This window comes from Thyridium curvatum, assembly GCF_004353045.1.
Source record: "Thyridium curvatum strain D216 chromosome Unknown NODE_1_length_1224711_cov_81.814160, whole genome shotgun sequence".
Classification (NCBI taxonomy): Eukaryota; Fungi; Ascomycota; class Sordariomycetes; order Thyridiales; family Thyridiaceae; genus Thyridium; species Thyridium curvatum.
In genome coordinates, this window is record NW_022156756.1 from 197,016 (window position 1) to 215,673 (window position 18,658).

At 53.5% G+C, this 18,658-nt stretch overlaps 2 protein-coding genes across 2 annotated transcripts; both read left to right on the plus strand.

Annotated features, from left to right (window-relative positions):
• Positions 1-1,947: 1,947 nt before the first annotated feature.
• E0L32_000061 (uncharacterized protein) lies at positions 1,948-4,006 on the plus strand (the record flags this gene model as incomplete). Its single annotated transcript, XM_031140679.1, has 7 exons — positions 1,948-2,280; positions 2,341-2,365; positions 2,418-2,538; positions 2,598-3,173; positions 3,233-3,599; positions 3,684-3,883; positions 3,943-4,006. The coding sequence occupies 7 exons, from the start codon at positions 1,948-1,950 to the stop codon at positions 4,004-4,006; spliced, it is 1,686 nt and encodes a 561-aa protein (XP_030997438.1).
• Positions 4,007-9,931: 5,925 nt separating this feature from the next.
• Positions 9,932-16,578, plus strand: E0L32_000062 (uncharacterized protein; the record flags this gene model as incomplete). Its single annotated transcript, XM_031140790.1, has 4 exons — positions 9,932-10,239; positions 10,306-10,597; positions 10,652-16,471; positions 16,537-16,578. The coding sequence occupies 4 exons, from the start codon at positions 9,932-9,934 to the stop codon at positions 16,576-16,578; spliced, it is 6,462 nt and encodes a 2,153-aa protein (XP_030997439.1).
• Positions 16,579-18,658: the final 2,080 nt, after the last annotated feature.

The window sequence follows — 18,658 nt, forward strand, 5'->3', positions numbered from 1 at the left end:
GCTCAAGTCGTGCTTCTCGATGACGAGCCCCCCGATCAGATCAATCTTGGACGTCGCTGGCTTACGATGAGGGTATCACAACCCCCCAAGTCTTGGCCCTGCAGTGGACCAAGCACACCCGAGGACGTATCAGTCACTGAGTGGGTGCGCTGGGTTCACACTGGGGTTCGGTATTCAGCCCTGGAGCTGACTTGAACAATCCCTCGGGTGCCCAACTACCTAGTGGGAGTGGGTGCTCGCCAAATTCTAGGATCTGCGGTTGGCCCGCGCGGTACGGGACCGACCATTTCGGTACTGCCAGGCCGGTAGCAACCCCAATCTAATCCAATCTAATGAGCGTGGCATCACCATGCTTCTTTCAACCTCATCCCATGATATTGGTCTCCACGAGCGCCGTCGCCCAGTCGCCCATCGGCCCACCGCCGGCACCGAGCTCACGGAGCAAGACATGGGCGGCCATGTGGATCTGTCAATCCTCACCGCTGATCAAAACGGCTCGGTACTCTGGCTCCCCACGCCACCAAGAAGGCGAGGTCACTCACTCCATGCTCGTGGATAGCAGCCATCTCTTCTTTTCCCCCGTTCCTCTCGAGTAACCCCATTCACCCGCCTGCCACTGGATTGTGGAGATTTCCCTCAAGAGAAAAGCCGTGCTCTTGCAGTAGCGCACTTTCGTATTTGATTCCATGCAATCTCCCTACTCTTCTGTGGCTGCACCCGCGAGCTTGACCAGCCAGACCATTTTAGCTTCCCTATTCGACCAAACTATACATGTGTAGCTTTGTCTTGTTCATCCCGCTAATGTTGACCTAGGTAGCCTGACGAAAAGGTCCCTTCGCTGAACTGGAAATCTCTCAAGTACTTACGTGCTGTTGGCACTCACATAAGCCGCATCAAGCATGGTTCCAACCCTGCATCTTGATTGGCACCACTCGTGAACCTTGGCGCATCCTGTGTGATGACCTTTTCCCTTTGTATTCCTGGCCTGGCGCACTTTCTTGGCTGCTTCGACTGTGTGAGATGGCGGTCTTGAACTTTCCGGTCTGCACTTCTTTTGTTCCCAAATACATAGTTCTATTCGGCACTAAACATGCGTAGCTGATCCTGTCTCTTGTCAGCTCGCAATAATCCTGTAGTATACAGGACTTGGGCTTTTCTTTTTTTGGCTTCTCGTTCCATGCTGTGTAGCATGCAATCAGGTCCCAGATCTTGGTCGGGGTCATAGCCTCGTACCAGCAAGCCAGGCGCAAAACGGTGGCCGATGGATTACTACTCCTAAGCACTTGCTCTTTAGCTCCACATTCTTGAAGCCACGAATGGCACCACTTTCTTTTCGTTGCATCAAACGAGGTATAGGAGTACCCTCCTTGAGAATCTTTGATCCTTTGACTGCATGGCAGCTGCCGCGGCGATGTGCTGAAGTCCCCTCAGCCATGTCATCAAATGACACCCCTGGTGGGTGCAAGCCACGGACCTCCGGGCTGCATCCGTTCGAGTGACAAGACGTCCTTTACTCCAGACGCAGGCGAGAATCGCCGAAAGAGGCTTGCTGATGCCTTGCACCAGTCGGCTTTCTGCTCTTCCAATCCCACTTGCAATTTCCCAAAGCCACCAGACAGCTGCCCTTCAGGGGCTTGCCGAGAGAATGATTGCTCCCAGATGCTGCCGGGAGTCCTTCAGCAGACCGGATGAAGTAAGGTTTTCTTCAGATGATGCTGAATGCTCCCTCTCCGGGTGACTCCGCATGGTGGTCTGTACAGCTCGCGTGAGCTGAGTACATCACTTAAAACTACCATGTTCCCCCGTGCGATGCACAAAGGTAGGACGATCTCCCCAAGGAGTTCTTCTACTGTCTCTCTCGTTGTCTTGGCTCGCAGTGTCGTTCTGCGTTGTGTCTTCTCTCATTTGTGTTTCACTGTCCCCTCGTCTGGTCGTTCCGTTGTCATCATGCGTCTCCTCACCAACCCCTTCTTGCTGCTGGCTGCTGCCTGTGTCAAGGCAGGCACTGTCACTTACCAGTGGGAGGTGAGCTGGGTCAACGCCGCACCTGATGGCTTCTCAAGGCCTGTCATCGGCGTCAATGGCGCCTGGCCGTGCCCTACTATAGAAGCAACAGTCGGCGACACTGTCGTGGTTCAGCTGACAAACAAGCTTGGGAACCAGACGACCGGCATTCACTTCCATGGGATCAACCAGGTCAATACCGATTATATGGACGGGCCTAGTGGCGTAACTCAATGTCCAGTGCCTCCAGGCTCGTCCATCACCTATTCCTTCACGGTATGGCAACGGCCAAAACTGAGCTGTCGGTAGTCGTCTGGCTAACAAGGTGAATGACAGGTCGATGCTCCAGGAACATATTGGTGTAAGCAATAGTGATGGGTGTTGTCGAGTGACGGATCTAAACATTATTATAGATCATTCCCACAACATGGGGCAGTACCCAGACGGATTCCGCGGCCCGATGATCGTGCACGATCCTGTTGATCCATACAAAGGACAATATGACGAGGAAGTAATACTTACCGTGTCTGACTGGTAAGATCTCGGCTCACAGACTGCCTTTGTCACGAAGTTAGCTACTGACGTCAGCTAAGGTACCACTCGCAGAGCCTTGATCTCGTGCGGAAGATGCTCTCGCCCAACAACACACAGTTCCAGCCGCCGATTCCGAACGGAATCATTGTAAACGAGGGCCGCAGCGGGAGGATCAACTTTGTCAAGGGCAAGACCTACCGAGTGCGGATCATTAGTTTTGCGGCATTGGGCTCTGCCATGATCCACTTCGACTCTCACACTATGAGAGTTATCATGAACGATGCCTCCTATGTCCAGAAAACCGATACCTACCAACTCCGTGTATCACCAGCACAGAGATACGACGTGCTCATCTCTGCCATCGACAGAGATCGTCGCAACTATCCCTTCCTGGTCTCCTTGGACATCAATCGCGACTTCGCGAACGACGCCACGCTGCGATGGCCCTACAACTTCACCGGCTACCTGGCCATGGACCCAGCTGGTGACTTCACCCAGAAGGACGTCGTTACGAAGTGGCGCCCGGCCGATGACTCGCGCTTCAGTCCACTTGTCCCGGAGCCGCCAATTGGACCTGTAACCAAGACCGTCAAGCTTGACTTCACCTTTTGTATTGATGCTAACGGCATCCCTCGGTAAGTTCTGCCATGGGGGGTATTGAGGACGGGCGCGGTGGACTGACGGATCGCTGTAGTGCCTGCTTCAATGGACAGCCCATGGTTCCCCAGAAGGTGCCAACCTTGTACTCTGTTGCAACTACGGGCAATGACAACACCAACCCTCTGGTTTATGGTGCCGTCAACCCCTTCATCTTCAAGATGGGTGACATCGTCGAGGTTGCACTCAACAACATCGACGCCGCCATTCATCCTTTCCATCTGCACGGCCACCAGTTCCAAGTCCTTGACCGTCCCGCCAGTGGCGCTGGCAGGTGGTCTGGACGTAGCACGTCTTCCACGGGCTCGGTACCCCGGCGCGACACCGTCTCTGTCAATGCGAACTCGTATGTCGTCATCCGTTTCAAGGTTGACTGGCCCGGTGTTTACCTCTTCCACTGCCATGTACGTAAAGCACTTGGATACGCACCCCTCAACCCTCTGGCCCCGTATTCCGTACAGGGATGAATGCTGCTGACACAAGGAAAGATTGAATGGCATGTAGAAATGGGACTTACTGCAACCTTCATCGAAGCCCCTGAGCAGCTGCGTGGTATCCAATTCCCACAGGATCACCTCGACAACTGCCGGAAGATGAACATTCCCTACCAAGGCAATGCCGCTGGCAATACGCAGAATCCGCTCGACCAGAGTGGCATGCAGACCGTGCCTGATACCACATATAATGGGTAAGTCTCAGGCACCCTTCTATATCGTGCCGCCTGAAGACTGACTTCGCTCGACCCAGTGCCATGTACACACCTGCCTCGACACCGAGACTTAGGTCTCGAATCGTGAGGAAGAGCCTGTAGATGCTGGAAGATGTCGTTGGCGTTTAATTCGTACTAATTCATTCTCCTTACTTACTATAAATGATTCGAGTCAAGACGTACCTTTTTTGTGGTTGTTCCAGAGTCTTGGTGAGCATATCGTTGTCTCAGTAGGAACACTGGGTCGAGCCGTTCTGCTTCATGTTCGAAAGCGGAATGCTCGAGAAGAATTTCTTTTTGTCTTCCTGGGTTGGAGAGGAGTAGACTGCGTTCGGTTTGCCAGATTGTTATGACAAAGTCCTTCCACAACCAGCCATCGTTTGACGTTGCTTGTCCCTGGCGCTGTGACTTGTCCATGTAAAGAATGTGATGTCGGTGCGCTATGTCATGGCGCAAGGTGATGAGATTAGTTTTCGTGATGGCATTGTCGTCGTAATACATATATGACTAGGAGAACAAGGGACCAAGACATGTATAAGGAATGCCAGGGGTTGGACCTGTGGCATAGGGTTCATCAGCAGATAAGAATAGGTGTTGCCAGAGAAATGAATGTAGTGTGCTGTAGAAATACCCAAGCTGAGGGTTGAGCCTGCGGATGAAGGCCAAGCGATTATTCTTGTAGTCAGTCAGCACAGAGGCGATGACGACAACTGAGTATGTCCATCACTTGCGATGCCTCAGATGTGAAGGTGGCTGATGAAGAAGAGCTAGTTATGCATGCACGTCGTGTATCAGAATATGTACGGCTCGGTCTTTGTTTGACCTTGCTCGATCCTCACAGGTGGGAAGGTCTCGTTGGGTAAGAAGGATCGGGAGCACTGACTCCCCATAGGCTGGGGGAAGGGGGAAGAAGAAGAGGTCGGAGGTATTGGAGGATGAAGCAAGTTAGGAGGTCGAGAGTCCCCGGCGTGGAGAAGGTGCAGAGCAAGATACCCTTTTCAGCTAGCCAGGCCAAAACTCGGGGTCAAGGACTGGATGTTTGACAAAAGGGAGGGACTGTGCCAATGAGGCGTCCAGGATGCAGATGGTGCTCGGCGATTTGTGTCAACATTGCATGAAGTTGTGGCCGGCTCCCCACGATGTACAAGAATCACCCGGCATGTCTATGCCTATTTTCTCTGTTGAGAGACGAGGCATCTCGACGAACAAGCTGCGGACGAGTTCCGACACAGGCCGTGTGCGTGGCTTGTCCTCGTCCCGTGTAGCAATAAGCTTATACGGACAGCAGGGCGACCAGGGCCTCGACTCGAGGACGGACTTTGAAGCTGCGACGGAGGCACAGACAGGTAGCGGGCTAGCCATCTTGTGACTCCGTGTGATGGAAGGACTCACCAGCCGTAAGGCGTCTACGGGGGTAGGACAACCGAAGCCATCTTTTCTTCAGCAAGGACCGAGCTTGCTTCTCGGACGGGTGACGAGAAGAGGAAGTGGTATTCACTCGCTTCCGCTTGGCCGGCAATGCCAAGCATGAGACCTTAGCGGCGAAAAAGCAATACCGGTTTCTCAGCATCAAGTCAGCCTGAGCGATGTGCCAAGCGTCAATATCCCGATGGTCCTGCATTTTAATCACACGGCGGTAAGAGCAAGCAGGACGGGTGAAGAGGTGAACAGTAGACAGTGATGGCAGCTCTTGGATGTCTGCTACAATCGAGAATGCTTGTCTGTGACGTGCTATGAGAAGGCTCGGAGCAGCCGTTCAGCACCGCAATGGACTAGATTGAGATCAGAACAAACTAAGTGATACCGACAGACTTTGTGATAGAGAAGCCAAATCAGTCTACAGCATCCACAGTCATAACAAGTGTTGAGGCGAAATTCAACCTGGTAGTCTCGGCTTCGAGATCTCAGTGCACAGCCCATGAAGATAGTTGCTATCTCATGATGCCATGTATGTTCAGAAAGGGGTACGGAAGAGTGCCGACCAGCTGTGCATTAGTGAAGTGCTGTGGCAGCTATTAACAAGTACCAGTCGAGTAGCATTACTGCCGTAGATTACACATGCCTGTTTGTAAGTGATACTGACATGAACAGGACGCCTGATGCCGCGCCTACCATGCTCACGGTGCTCAAGGTCTACCCGACAACACACCCTTTGCGTCCTTGGCCACTCGGCCGAGCGACATTGACTGGTCTTGATCGTACATGATTCTCTTAGCAGCGGAAAGAAGCCCGAATGGTTCTTCGGCGAGCATTGCCGAGTTGGGTATCCCGACTCTGTGGAATGCATCAGCCTGTATGCGAGAAGGCCTCGACTGTGCACTTCAACATGGCAGAGTGGCACCACATCATGCATGGTTAGTAATCGGATGATCAGGATAACGGTTGACAACCTTCTGCCCTCTGAGTAGACAGCAGGCCCTCTGTAGACATGCAACCGGACATCCGTCGAGTTGCAGCGGCAGTCGGGCTAAGAGTTAAGCCGCTTCTGCCTCCCAGTGGACGACCCGGGAAGGAAGAAAGGCTTGTCTTGCGACCTTCAGGCTTGTTTAATCAGGTTAATTAAGAAGATTCCTCTTCTGGCCCTGCTCCGCGGCCAGCTGGCTGGTCGATAATCTATCAGCCGCCCAACGCAGAGATGGTTGCCAACAATACCGGGACTCCGGAAGATAGCACTACGCCACGATACCCAGGGGTGTGTCATGAAAGTTTCGGGAGGCTGATATCTTGGCTGCCTTGATTGCCACCGTATGATTCCGGCCAAACGAGACTCAGGGATTCGGGGCTGACCCGAACGGTGAACCGTTGACGTCGTGAACTGGTCGTCACCGGACAGACCAGCTCGGAGGTGTGTGCGCGTGCGGCTGACAATGCTGCACAACATTCAGACAAACTATTTGCGAGAAAGAGAAAACATGGCCTTAACTGTATATCATTGCCGAGATACTTGATTTCATTCCACTGTCTTGACGTAGGTTGACTCTGTCTGGGCATAATTGACGAAGTGCGGCGGAGGTTGGTTTCTTCATCAGGGGTTTCCCGGATCCCCAGGCTGATTCCTAACGTCATAGTGCTATCCCAGTTGCTGTATTTGACTGCTGTGCCTTCCGAGGCAAGCCCACCATTGCGGTTATCCAGAGCCACTACTTTTAGTTAGCCTGGGCTGACGTTAGCGCGCTGATGCAACCCCGGACGGGGGAACTTAGTGGCCCGATGCGCTAATGCGCCCAATCCGATGCCCAACAAGAAACCTTCAACACTAACCAGTCAGGTCGTCCAGCAGCACACCAACAACCATGCTCTGCACGTAGGTACTTTGATGGCACGAAAGCTGAAGAAAGCCCATGCAAGTCTTTCTCTCTCTAGATTGACTACACTCTGGTAAAAGTCTCTGTGCGACAGTAGCTTCTGCAGATCACCGCCGAGGATGTGTTAGCCTCCATTCTTCCCTCTCTTCCTCCACGTTGTGTTGTCATGGTGGTGAAGATGCCGCATTGATCTCCCAGCTGCGAGAAATCCTTCTCAACCTTGTATCACAGATCAGCCTAGACAAGCACCTGGACTTGGATGGCATCAACATCGTGGCGTTCTTGCAGGATGATGGAGACCTGAGTACGGCTGCCAGGTCCCCGACCGGCAGACCGCGTGAGCTCTCCTTATCCAGGCCTATGTGACACCTTCGCAATACCCGGTGGTATTCCTTTGGTGGAAGTACTTTGTGAAGCCGGACGCTTGGCGCCCGGCGAGCTTTGGCAGGTCTCACCCAGGCAGCCTCCTTCAAGTACCAAGGCAATGGTCATCCCGTGCGGGTATGGCTGGCTGCCCAGCCCAGCTTCGGCGAATCTGCCACCGCAATAACATGATTGATCAGAATTCAACTATTTCTGTCAAAATCTCAACCCCGGGACAGAAACACGAACCCGGCAATGGGCCAACAGGGCCTGTGATACAGGCCAAGAGGCCACAGAAGCCGGATGTTCGAGACCTTGTGGTCTCCGGTCCAGCACTACAGAGATAAGCAACTGGTGTAGCCCAAGAATGCGGCAGATAACAATGGACAGCTAGACATGTTGATGCCGCTTCATGGGGTTTCACGGTAAATGTCTGTCTGTGTGCGTTGGTGCACATGTTGGAAAAGACTGGCCTTATATCGACATGGTTCTGGAGGAAGCCATTGGCACCGCCCTGACTGGCGTCTGTACTTTGTTGCGTTTACAGCTACACGATATACTGGCTATGAAAAGGCATTATGTTAACACAGTGGCTGTTCTACCCCGGGGCGAGATCCAGACTGCATGTGATTGAAGCACAGGGGACGGACCACTTGATATATCGATCCATCGAGATCAAAGGGAGCCAACGGAATCTTCAAATTACACCAGATAAAGATAGATAGCTGTGCTGCTCAAGCGAGGCCAAAGCGATGTAGTTGGCGAAAGCCAGTGGTTGATGCATCTGGCCATCAACAGTCGCCATCGCCATCGCTTGTCATCGACTAATCGGTCGATTCCCAGCACGGCATTTCCCCAAGTCCAATTTATTCTGCCGCTCTAAGTGCCCAAAGCTGAAGTCTTGACGTATTCTTGCGTGTGTCTCTCGCGTTCGCTTTCTCTTTCTTACTTGTTCTGGGATACATGTGATGATGCAGTGCAGGGGGTAAGATGGGATGGGCGTGCCGCTATCAAATCAATCCTGATTACCAAGCTCCATTACCTCCCGTCTTATTACTGGGGCAAAGTTCTTTCCCCTGTCTTGGTCGTACTTTTTCCCCCCTTGAGGCTCCTCCTTTAAGGTAAGGCTGCCGTTGGCGGCTAGCTCATGGTGACGACATGCAACAGCATCTCGCGATCCATGGTCAAACAGTCTTGCTCAACGAGCTATGGGAAAGCGATTTCTGAGCTACCACCGCGTTTCGAAATATTTTCCTTGACCTGAATCGTTCTGGGTTGTATGATTCCGTGTTGCCTGAAGTTAAGTGACTTCACGTCAGGTTCATTTCGCTATGGATGGGGGAGTCCGAAGGTTGTCCTAGAGACCCACCCCTGCAAGCATGGCCAACGATTTCCCATGTCATGCTCGCGACATCTAGGCCCCCCGGCAGCGGCAGGACACCCATGTCCCTGGCTCTCTGTGAGGTACAGACCCATCTGTGCTCATATCGCGGAAAGCCTACCGGCCGCACCTCGCTTCATACGATGCTTGCTAAAAAAACGTCCGTCGTTGGTGTGGGGTGCCGTGCACTCCCAGGACCAGTTGTCAAAGCGCCTGATCGTGCTGCGATGATGGCGTTGAACCATCAAGGCGCTCGGCTTACACATGGTGTCGCCAGCAGGTCACAGCAGCGGCGACTCGGATCTTGGAGCTCGAGTGTTCACAACGAGGACTGATATGGAAGGAAGCCGTGGATGGACATGCTGCACGTACTGCCATGCTCCACGTCAGAAGGTGCTTTGCTACTGTGCTGCCGGACATCTCACTGATGACTGCTTGCAGGGGCCAAATACCACTTCGCGGCTGGTCGGCAGGTTCCCTTGTACAGGGTCGTTTTACCCATCTGTTTCTGGGGGGGGGGGGGGGGGGGGGTGCAGCCCCTGACTGGGATGACCCCAATACGGCAAGTACTTGATTATCACTCTCGAGTCTTCGGTGACCGAAGACTTGTAAATACCGGACTACCTTCACGGTACACGCCGGCAAAAGTCGATGGTGGGCTGGATCAAACAGCTCGGGGCGTGTATCTACATGCGTGCTTGATCATCCACGGGAGCTGCGGCTTGGGAAACCTTCTTTGTCGAGACCGGCTCTGCAAGCCGTACAAGACAGCATATTTTTAAACACCAGCAACTTGGCTCGATGCAGCTGTGGGAACTATATGTGTGGATATAAATATATATATCTACCGGGACCTCGTCGACGGAACCTTCCCGAGTTATCTGTTGTTACATACAGCATGCTATGCAACTCTCATTGCTTGCTAGTAGCCACTGCATGATCTCGTCTTGACGGCTACTGCGCTCGACCAACCTCATCATGGCCGACAATATCGTGGCGGATCAGCTGGCATTTCTCCTCTTTGGAGATCAGTCCCTCGACACCCATGGCTTCCTCGCCGACTTGTACAGGCGGGGGCCCCAAGGCGTCCTGGCCAAGGCCTTTCTTGCACAGAGCTGTGAGAGCCTGAGGAAAGAGATTGAAGGATTGCCAAAGTTGGAGCGAGAGAAGCTACCCAAGTTTCAATACCTTCAGCAGTTGAACCAGAGATACCACGCACAAACCATCAAGCATCCCGGGGTTAGCAGCGCGCTGTGCTGTATCACTCAACTCGCTCACTACATAGAGTATGTGATAGCTTCTGGTCCGAGAACCCCTGCAGAAAGTCATACTCGTACTAATTGTTCGCGTAGCTATGCCGAGTCTCATTTCGAAGATGTCACAGACCATGGGCGGATGTGCCTCACGGGACTCTGCACTGGTCAATTTGCCGCGGCTGCCATCGCATCCACTCCTTCGCTATCAACACTCGTTCCAGTTGCCGTCGCGGCTGTCCTACTGGCTTTCCGGACAGGCCGTCATGTCGGAACCTTTGCCGACAGAATATACCAATCGTCAGATAGTACGGAGAGCTGGACGTACATCGCGTACAACGTCTCAATAAAGGAGGCGCAGTCTATCCTAGCTGACTTCCACCACACGAACGTGAGTGTAATATCTTCATCATGGCTCGTGCCTTCAAGACTGACGTTGCCACAGGGAATCCCAGAAGCAAACCAGGCCTATATCAGTGCGTCGGCTCTGGACAACCTGGGTATTTCTGGCCCGCCTTCAACCCTGAAGGCGCTTTTCGCCAATGGAAAGTTCGCTACCAGCTCGACCACCCCAGTCTATGGCCCGTACCATGCTCCTCATCTCTACTCAACGACAGACATCGACAAGATGCTGCGCCTAGATGACGCCTTCATCATCGATGCGTTCACGAAAACAAAGCCTCGGTCCACCATTCTCTCTTGCAGTTCTGGTCTGCGATTGGAAGCTCCCGATACGGCATCTCTGTTCCGGAACATTGCGAGCGAGATACTCACCAAGCCACTTCAGTTCGACAATGTGATCAATGCTTGTCTGGACTTCGCGCTCTCCTCCAGCTGCAGCCGTGCTGTAGTGCTGCCTTTTGGCCCCGCGCACAACTCCTTGACCCTTGCCAGCCACCTCAAGGAAAAGTCCGGCATCAAGATTGAGCACCGCCAACATCCAGGTATTGCCCCGGAGAGCATTTCCTCGCCTATAGGAAACCATGGGTCTCGAGGCAAGTGCAAGCTGGCCATTGTTGGCATGGCAGGGCGTTTCCCCGACGCGGCTACCCATGAAAAGCTCTGGGAACTGCTGGCGAGTGGCCTCGATGTACACCGAGAAGTCCCAGCAGATCGCTTTCCAGTGGCCACCCACGTGGACCCAACGGGCAAAGCCATCAACACCAGTCACACACCGTATGGATGCTGGATTGAGAAGCCAGGTCTTTTTGACCCTCGATTCTTCAACATGTCGCCTCGTGAGGCGTTCCAGACGGATCCCATGCAGAGGATGGCCTTAACGACAGCCTATGAAGCTCTGGAGATGTCAGGTTACGTGCCCAACCGAACACCTTCGACACGCCTCGACCGCATTGGCACATTCTACGGCCAGACCTCTGACGACTGGCGTGAAATCAACGCCGCGCAGGAGGTGGACACCTACTTCATTACTGGAGGTGTCCGTGCCTTTGGTCCGGGCCGAATCAACTATCATATGGGATTCAGTGGGCCTAGTCTGAACATTGACACGGCTTGTTCGTCCAGTGCTGCCGCTATGAACGTGGCTTGCTCTTCTCTCTGGGCTCGGGACTGTGATACAGCTATTGTTGGCGGTCTATCGTGCATGACCAACTCGGACATCTTCTCTGGTCTGAGCCGTGGACAATTCCTGTCCAAGAAGGGACCTTGTGCCACCTTTGATGATGGTGCCGACGGTTATTGCAGAGGTGATGGCTGCGCGTCTGTAGTTGTCAAACGTCTTGACGATGCGATCGCAGACAAAGATACCGTGCTTGCCGTCATCCTTGGCACAGCGACCAACCACTCCGCAGATGCCATCTCCATCACCCATCCACACGGCCCAACGCAGTCCATCCTCTCGTCTGCTATTCTTGACGAGGCTGGTGTGGATCCGCTTGACGTTGATTACGTGGAGATGCACGGAACTGGGACCCAGGCCGGTGACGGCACTGAGATGGTCTCCGTAACGGACGTCTTTGCACCGGCCGAGAGGAAGCGACCGAGGGATCGGCCGCTTTACCTAGGTGCGGTTAAAGCGAATGTCGGCCACGGTGAGGCTGCATCTGGCGTGACTGCCCTTATCAAGGTGCTCCTCATGCTTCAGAAGAACACGATCCCTCCGCATGTGGGGATCAAGAATGAGATCAACAAAGGTTTCCCTCAAGATCTCTCGGATAGAAACGTCAACATTGCATTCCACATGACTCCCTTCAAGCGCAGCGACGGTAGACCTCGCCGCGTCTTCATCAACAACTTCAGCGCTGCTGGTGGCAATACTGGGCTTCTGCTCGAGGATGCGCCGAAGGACGCTTCCCCTGTTGCCGACCCACGCAGTTCTCACGTCGTAACCATCACGGGCAAATCAAAGTCTGCCATGATCAGGAACGCCGAGAGGCTCGTCAGCTTCCTGGAAAAGAACCCTCAAACGCCCCTGTCGCATGTGGCGTACACAACTACGGCACGTCGCATCCAGCACTACTGGCGGATGAATGTTGCCGCCACAGACGTGTCTGAAGCCCGCCAGTTGATTCAGGCCCGCCTCAAAGAGACCTTCGTTCCCGTGTTGCCTGAGCAGCCCAAGGTCGTGTTTCTGTTCACCGGCCAAGGAACCGCCTATGCCGGTCTCGGAAAGGAGTTTTATGCCCACTACTCTATCTTCCGTGAGAGCATTGATGAGTTTGATCAGATCGCTCAGATCCACGGCTTCCCGTCGTTCATGCCACTCATCGATGGCAGCGAGACAGATATACAAAAGCTGTCTCCTGTTGTTGTGCAGCTAGGCATTACATGTTTCCAAATGGCATTAGCGAGACTCTGGTCTACTTGGGGCATCAGGCCTGCCGCAGTCCTGGGCCATAGCTTGGGCGAATATGCCGCCCTGAACGTGGCTGGCGTGTTGTCCGTGAGTGATACCATCTTCTTGGTTGGAGCTCGAGCACAGCTACTGGTTGAGAAGTGTACTGCTGGTACACATACCATGCTCGCCATTTCTGGTTCTGTCGAGTCCGTCAAGGAGGTGCTTGGTTCACGTCTTGTCAATGTCGCTTGCATCAACGGTGCACGTGAGACCGTCCTCAGCGGCGAGACCGCACAGATGGCAGAGGTCAAGGAGCAGTTGAGCGGTGCGGGTTTTAAGTGCACCACTCTTCCAGTTCCTTTTGCCTTCCACTCAGCACAGGTCGAGCCCATCCTTGACGACTTTGAGCGGGTAGCTAGCGCTGTTCGTTTCCTGCCTGTTCAAGTCCCAGTCATCTCTCCCTTGCTGGGCGAGTTACTTGGCAGTGAGCCTGTCACTCCTGCGTACCTGCGCAACCATGCTCGCGAGGCTGTCAACTTCTTGGGTGGGCTGACTTCGGCCCAGGAGTCTCGTCTCATCGACGAGAAGACTGTCTGGCTCGAAATTGGACCCCATCCAGTCAATGCCAACATGGTCAAGGCTTCTTTTGGGGCTGCAACCGTGGCCGTGCCTACGCTGCGCCGCAATGAGCCTGCCTACAAGACTCTCAGCAATAGTCTGTGCACTCTTCACACGGCAGGACTCAACATTGACTGGGACGAGTTTCACCGGGACTTCGGAACCTCGGTTCGTCTGCTAGATCTCCCTAGTTACTCGTTCGACGAGAAGAACTATTGGCTACAGTACACTGGCGACTGGTGTCTGACCAAGAACCGCGGCGCACAGATGGTTTCTGCCATTGCCGAAGCTCCCAAGCCCAAGCTGGAGACAGCCAGCATCCACAAGGTTACCCAAGAGAAGGTCGAAGGCGACGTCGCGGTGGTTGAAATCGAATCCGATCTCTGCCGCGAAGATCTCCGCCGCGTTCTGGAGGGCCATCTTGTCAATGGCGCTCCCCTTTGTCCGTCCACTCTGTACGCTGATATGGCCATGACCGTTTCAGACTATGCCTACCGACTACTGCGGCCTAAGGCTGAGAAGTTTGGCACCAACATTGCCAACGTCGAGGTTCCCAAGACTCTCATCTTTGACGACAAGGCAAAGAGCCAGATTCTGCGGCTTACCGTTACTGCCAACGCTGCTCTTGGGTATGCAGATCTCGTATTCCACACTGGCGAGGGCGCCGGGCGTACTGAGCACTGCACCTGCAAGGTCCTCTATGGTGACCTTGAGGACTGGAGCAGTGAATTCGATCGTGTTGCGTACTTGATCAAGTCTCGCATCGATGCCCTCGTCGAAGGCGAGCAGAAGGGCACAACGTCCAAGATTGGTAGAGGACTGGCCTACAAGCTCTTCACTGCTCTTGTCGACTATGCGCCCCGGTACAGGGGTATGGAGGAAGTCATCCTTGACAGCAAGACTTGTGAAGCCACTGCCAAGGTGACCTTCCAGACCACTGAGAATGATGGAAGCTTCTTCTTCAACCCCTACTGGATTGACAGCATGTGTCACATTTCTGGCTTCATCGTCAACGCCACTGACTCTGTCGACTCGCGAGAGCAAGTCTTCATCTCTCACGGTTGGGGCTCCATGCGGTTTGTGGAGAAGCCTGATCCTACCAAGGCATACCGGAGCTATATCCGCATGCAACCCGTGCGCGACACCGGCATGTACGCTGGCGACGCCTACGTCTTTGATGGCGAGCGCGTCATTGGAGTCTGTGGAGATGTTCGGTTCAAGAACATCCCCCGTAAGGTGTTGAACCTCGTGCTGCCTCCTCGTGGTGCGCCAGCCCCTGCTGCACCAGTCGCCGCCGCGAAGAAGGCCCCTGCTCCCGCTGCGACCAAGGCAGCAGCAACCAAGTCCAAGGCAATGACCAAGAGCGGTTTGGCCAAGGTCAACCAGAAACTGACCTCTATTGTCTCACAAGTCTTTGACATTCTCGCAAAGGAAGTGGGCGTCACGCATGACGAGCTTGCTGATAATATTGCGTTCACTGACTTGGGCGTCGACTCCCTCATGTCTTTGACCGTCAGCGGCCGCTTGCGTGAGGAACTTGAGCTCGATCTTGACTCTAATGCATTCGTCGACTACCCAACAATTGGTGCTTTCAGAGGATATCTAGCTCGCTTCGAGTCTTCGCTTCCCAAGGAGGTTCTCTCCGAGGACTCAAGCTCAGACTCCGACGGCTCTCAGATACTGGAGTCCGACTCGAACGTGACCACACCTCTCGATGAGAGTGAAACATTCTCGCTCAAGGGAGATGGTAGTGTCGACGGAGACTCGTCTTCGCTTCAAGAGATTGTGCGAAACACAATTGCCGACGAGATGAAGATGGATGTCGATGAAATCGTCGCCGCCCCTGACTTGGCAAACCTGGGTGTTGACTCTTTGATGAGCCTCCAGATCCTGGGCACTCTGCGAGAGAGGACCGGCCTGACCATCCCCGCGGATCTCTTCGTATCCAACCCTACCCTGAAAGACATCGAGCGTGCTCTTGGAATTAGTGACGCCCCCAAGCGTCCATCTGAACCCAAGCGAGCCAAGCCCCAGCCTCAAATCAGGCTGGAACCTGCAGACCCTGTTACCAAGAAGGACCCGCCCCCGCAACATATCGTGGATAACTATCCCCACAGGAAGGCGTCGTCAGTCTTGCTTCAAGGAAGCATCCGCACAGCCACTAAGCAGCTATTCATGATCCCGGATGGCAGTGGTTGTGCGACTTCTTACAAGGAGATCTCTGACATTGGAGAGGAGTGGGCCGTCTGGGGCCTCTTCTCACCATTTATGAAGACACCCGAGGAGTACCACTGCGGTGTCTATGGCATGGCTGCAAAATTCATCGATGAGATGAAGCGACGCCAGCCATCCGGCCCTTACAGCCTAGCTGGCTGGTCTGCCGGCGGCGTCATTGCCTACGAGATTGTCAATCAGCTCACCAAGGCTGGCGACAGGGTCGAGCATATCATCTTCATCGATGCGCCGTGCCCCATCACCATTGAGCCCCTTCCCAAGGGCCTTCATGCATGGTTCGCGTCAATTGGTCTCCTTGGCGACGGTGATGACAGCAAGATTCCTTCATGGCTGCTACCACACTTCGCGGCTTCTGTGACGGCTCTGTCCAACTACACAGCCGAGCCCATCCCCAAAGACAAGTGCCCCAATGTCATGGCTATCTGGTGTGAAGATGGTGTCTGCAAGCTGCCCACTGATCCCCGTCCGGAGCCTTACCCGACCGGGCACGCACTGTTCCTACTTGACAACAGGACAGATTTTGGTCCCAACAGGTGGGATGAGTATCTTGATGTCAGCAAGATGAAGCTCAGACATATGTCTGGCAATCACTTCTCCATGATGCATGGCGATTTGGTATGTTTCCCTCCCTACTCATATGGGACGACGATCTGGCGAACTAACTTTAAACCCTGTCGCAGGCCAAACAGCTTGGAGCATTCATTCGTGAGGCTGTCTTGTAAAATGGAATGAAGCAGGATTTCAGAGACCTGATTTGTTCACTACGGTCATCATTCTCCTTTGTAAAACTTTTAGCATACTATTTTATCTGCTGCTCATTTTCGGATACTTGTTGTTTCAGGGATATCACTACGATGGAACATGTGGTGGGCGCGAGTGATTTGGGCATTGGGACCTTCTAGCGATTGTATTTGGTTCATAGACATTACTCTTCCAAATTGCTACTCTTTCAACGTTTTGTCTTCCTTGACTTGAATATGTCGTCCCCCAACCAGGCAGCCAAGACTCTCTTGCTGGATATCTTCATGGGTCGCAACGACAATGCTGTGCACCAATACAACCTCAACAATCCTTCTGGTTGAGATTTCTTTTCACATCGTGAAAACGTACGCCCAGGCTGCTTGTCTCACCCAACGCTTTGGTAACCGGGAAGCTGGATGGTTGCTTCCTTTGTGTCTCAGACGGGAATTTCCATGTCTTACCTTGTGGGTGATCCCGTCGTTTGGACGGCGGTAAAGGACAACCACCAAATGTCCATGACCCTTAGATTCTGCCAATACATTGGCAATGTCTCTCTCTGTTTCCAGGAATACAGGGTTGTCAAGATCTCGCCGTCGGCAATCTTGCTTGCGATCTGCAGTAACGTGATAAGGGTTTAATGAGAGATGGCGCGGGCACCCTCGTATCTGTAGCCAGAAAAAGCAAATATAATTGAACTAGAGACAGGTCGGCGATGATGGGAAAGTGATGCCAATGTCTTGGGTCTGGCTTGCGCAACTTGACGCCTTCAAAGGCGATGTTGGCTGCATGTGGGCGACGGGACGGCTCGCGAGAAGCTTGGCTACGCTAGACCAAAAAGCCCTCGTATTGGATATCATCCATAGGTAGCACTCGACATGATCGACTTGCCATGTCTTAGATATGTCTTTGAATGTCCTCGATGGTCCGACGGAAGCTTGCCCTGGGCGTTCCTCAGGGAACAGAAAAGGGGTCCAGGCGGGACGGGCGGGAAGAACCAGCTCGTGTGCGTGCGGCTGGACCGGCAAAGCGACGCACGCACAGCAAATTGCTAATAAGTGAATATCATGTGTGCGTACATGCTTTGTGTACAGATGGCACATGGTCAGAAGACTCCTTGGCGCTCGGCTGAGCGAGACCGCTTCCGAGACATTACCGTTGAGTCGGCGCAGCTGTAATTTCACTTGAGATTTCCCTGAGCCGTAGACGTGGGACATCTTTCTGGGGGCTCACATGGCTTTTTGACGCGTGGCATATCGTCTAAAGGCGATGAAGATTAGTGAGATGGACAAGGTGAGAAAATGAAAGTCTCGATACTCAGTCGAGCTTCGCGACACCGCCAGACCGGAAACCTTTTTAAGGCCTGTCACACATCGGCAACAGTTGTCTCAGTGCCGGGCTTTTGACCGGTCAGCCAACCGAGCCTTCCGAGGTAGGGGACCTCACGACATGCGATGCGAGTGGACGAGATGTCTCGCATTAGCTCCCATCGTTGCCTTCCGGTTGCCTTTCGATTGCATCCCGTGCCATCGACCATATCAGCCTATCACCCACTCTCAACATTCCCACCCTACAGGCTGATCACTGAGTGTCTTCCGCAAACACGCTATCGAAAGAGGAATCAATTACCTTTTTGCATTTGGGAGGCGGATGAAGACCGTCGTCCTCACCGACAAGTGTGCCACCTCAGGAATCGTTGACGTAGTTGATCTCGAGAAGTCACCTCACCGAATGTGCCAAGCGCGTATCCAAATTTCCTGTTGATACTTCTTGGATGTCTTCTTCCAAATCTCAGGGGTCCGACTCGCTTGAACAGGCGGGTGGTGATCCGCTGATGTTTGTTCGTCCCATTTGGTTTCTCATGTCCCTTTTGTGTGCAACTTCCCAGGTCTTAGTGAGGTACATGAACCCTCCATCAACAAGTACATGGCCCCTATTGCAGATTGTTATAGGCACGGGATGCACCCGCTCTTAAAGAAGCAATATGCAAGACTACATCGAGGACGGTGCCTGGGACCTGGGGAACTGTTCCGATCGACCCATCTGCTAAGACACATGCCCTAT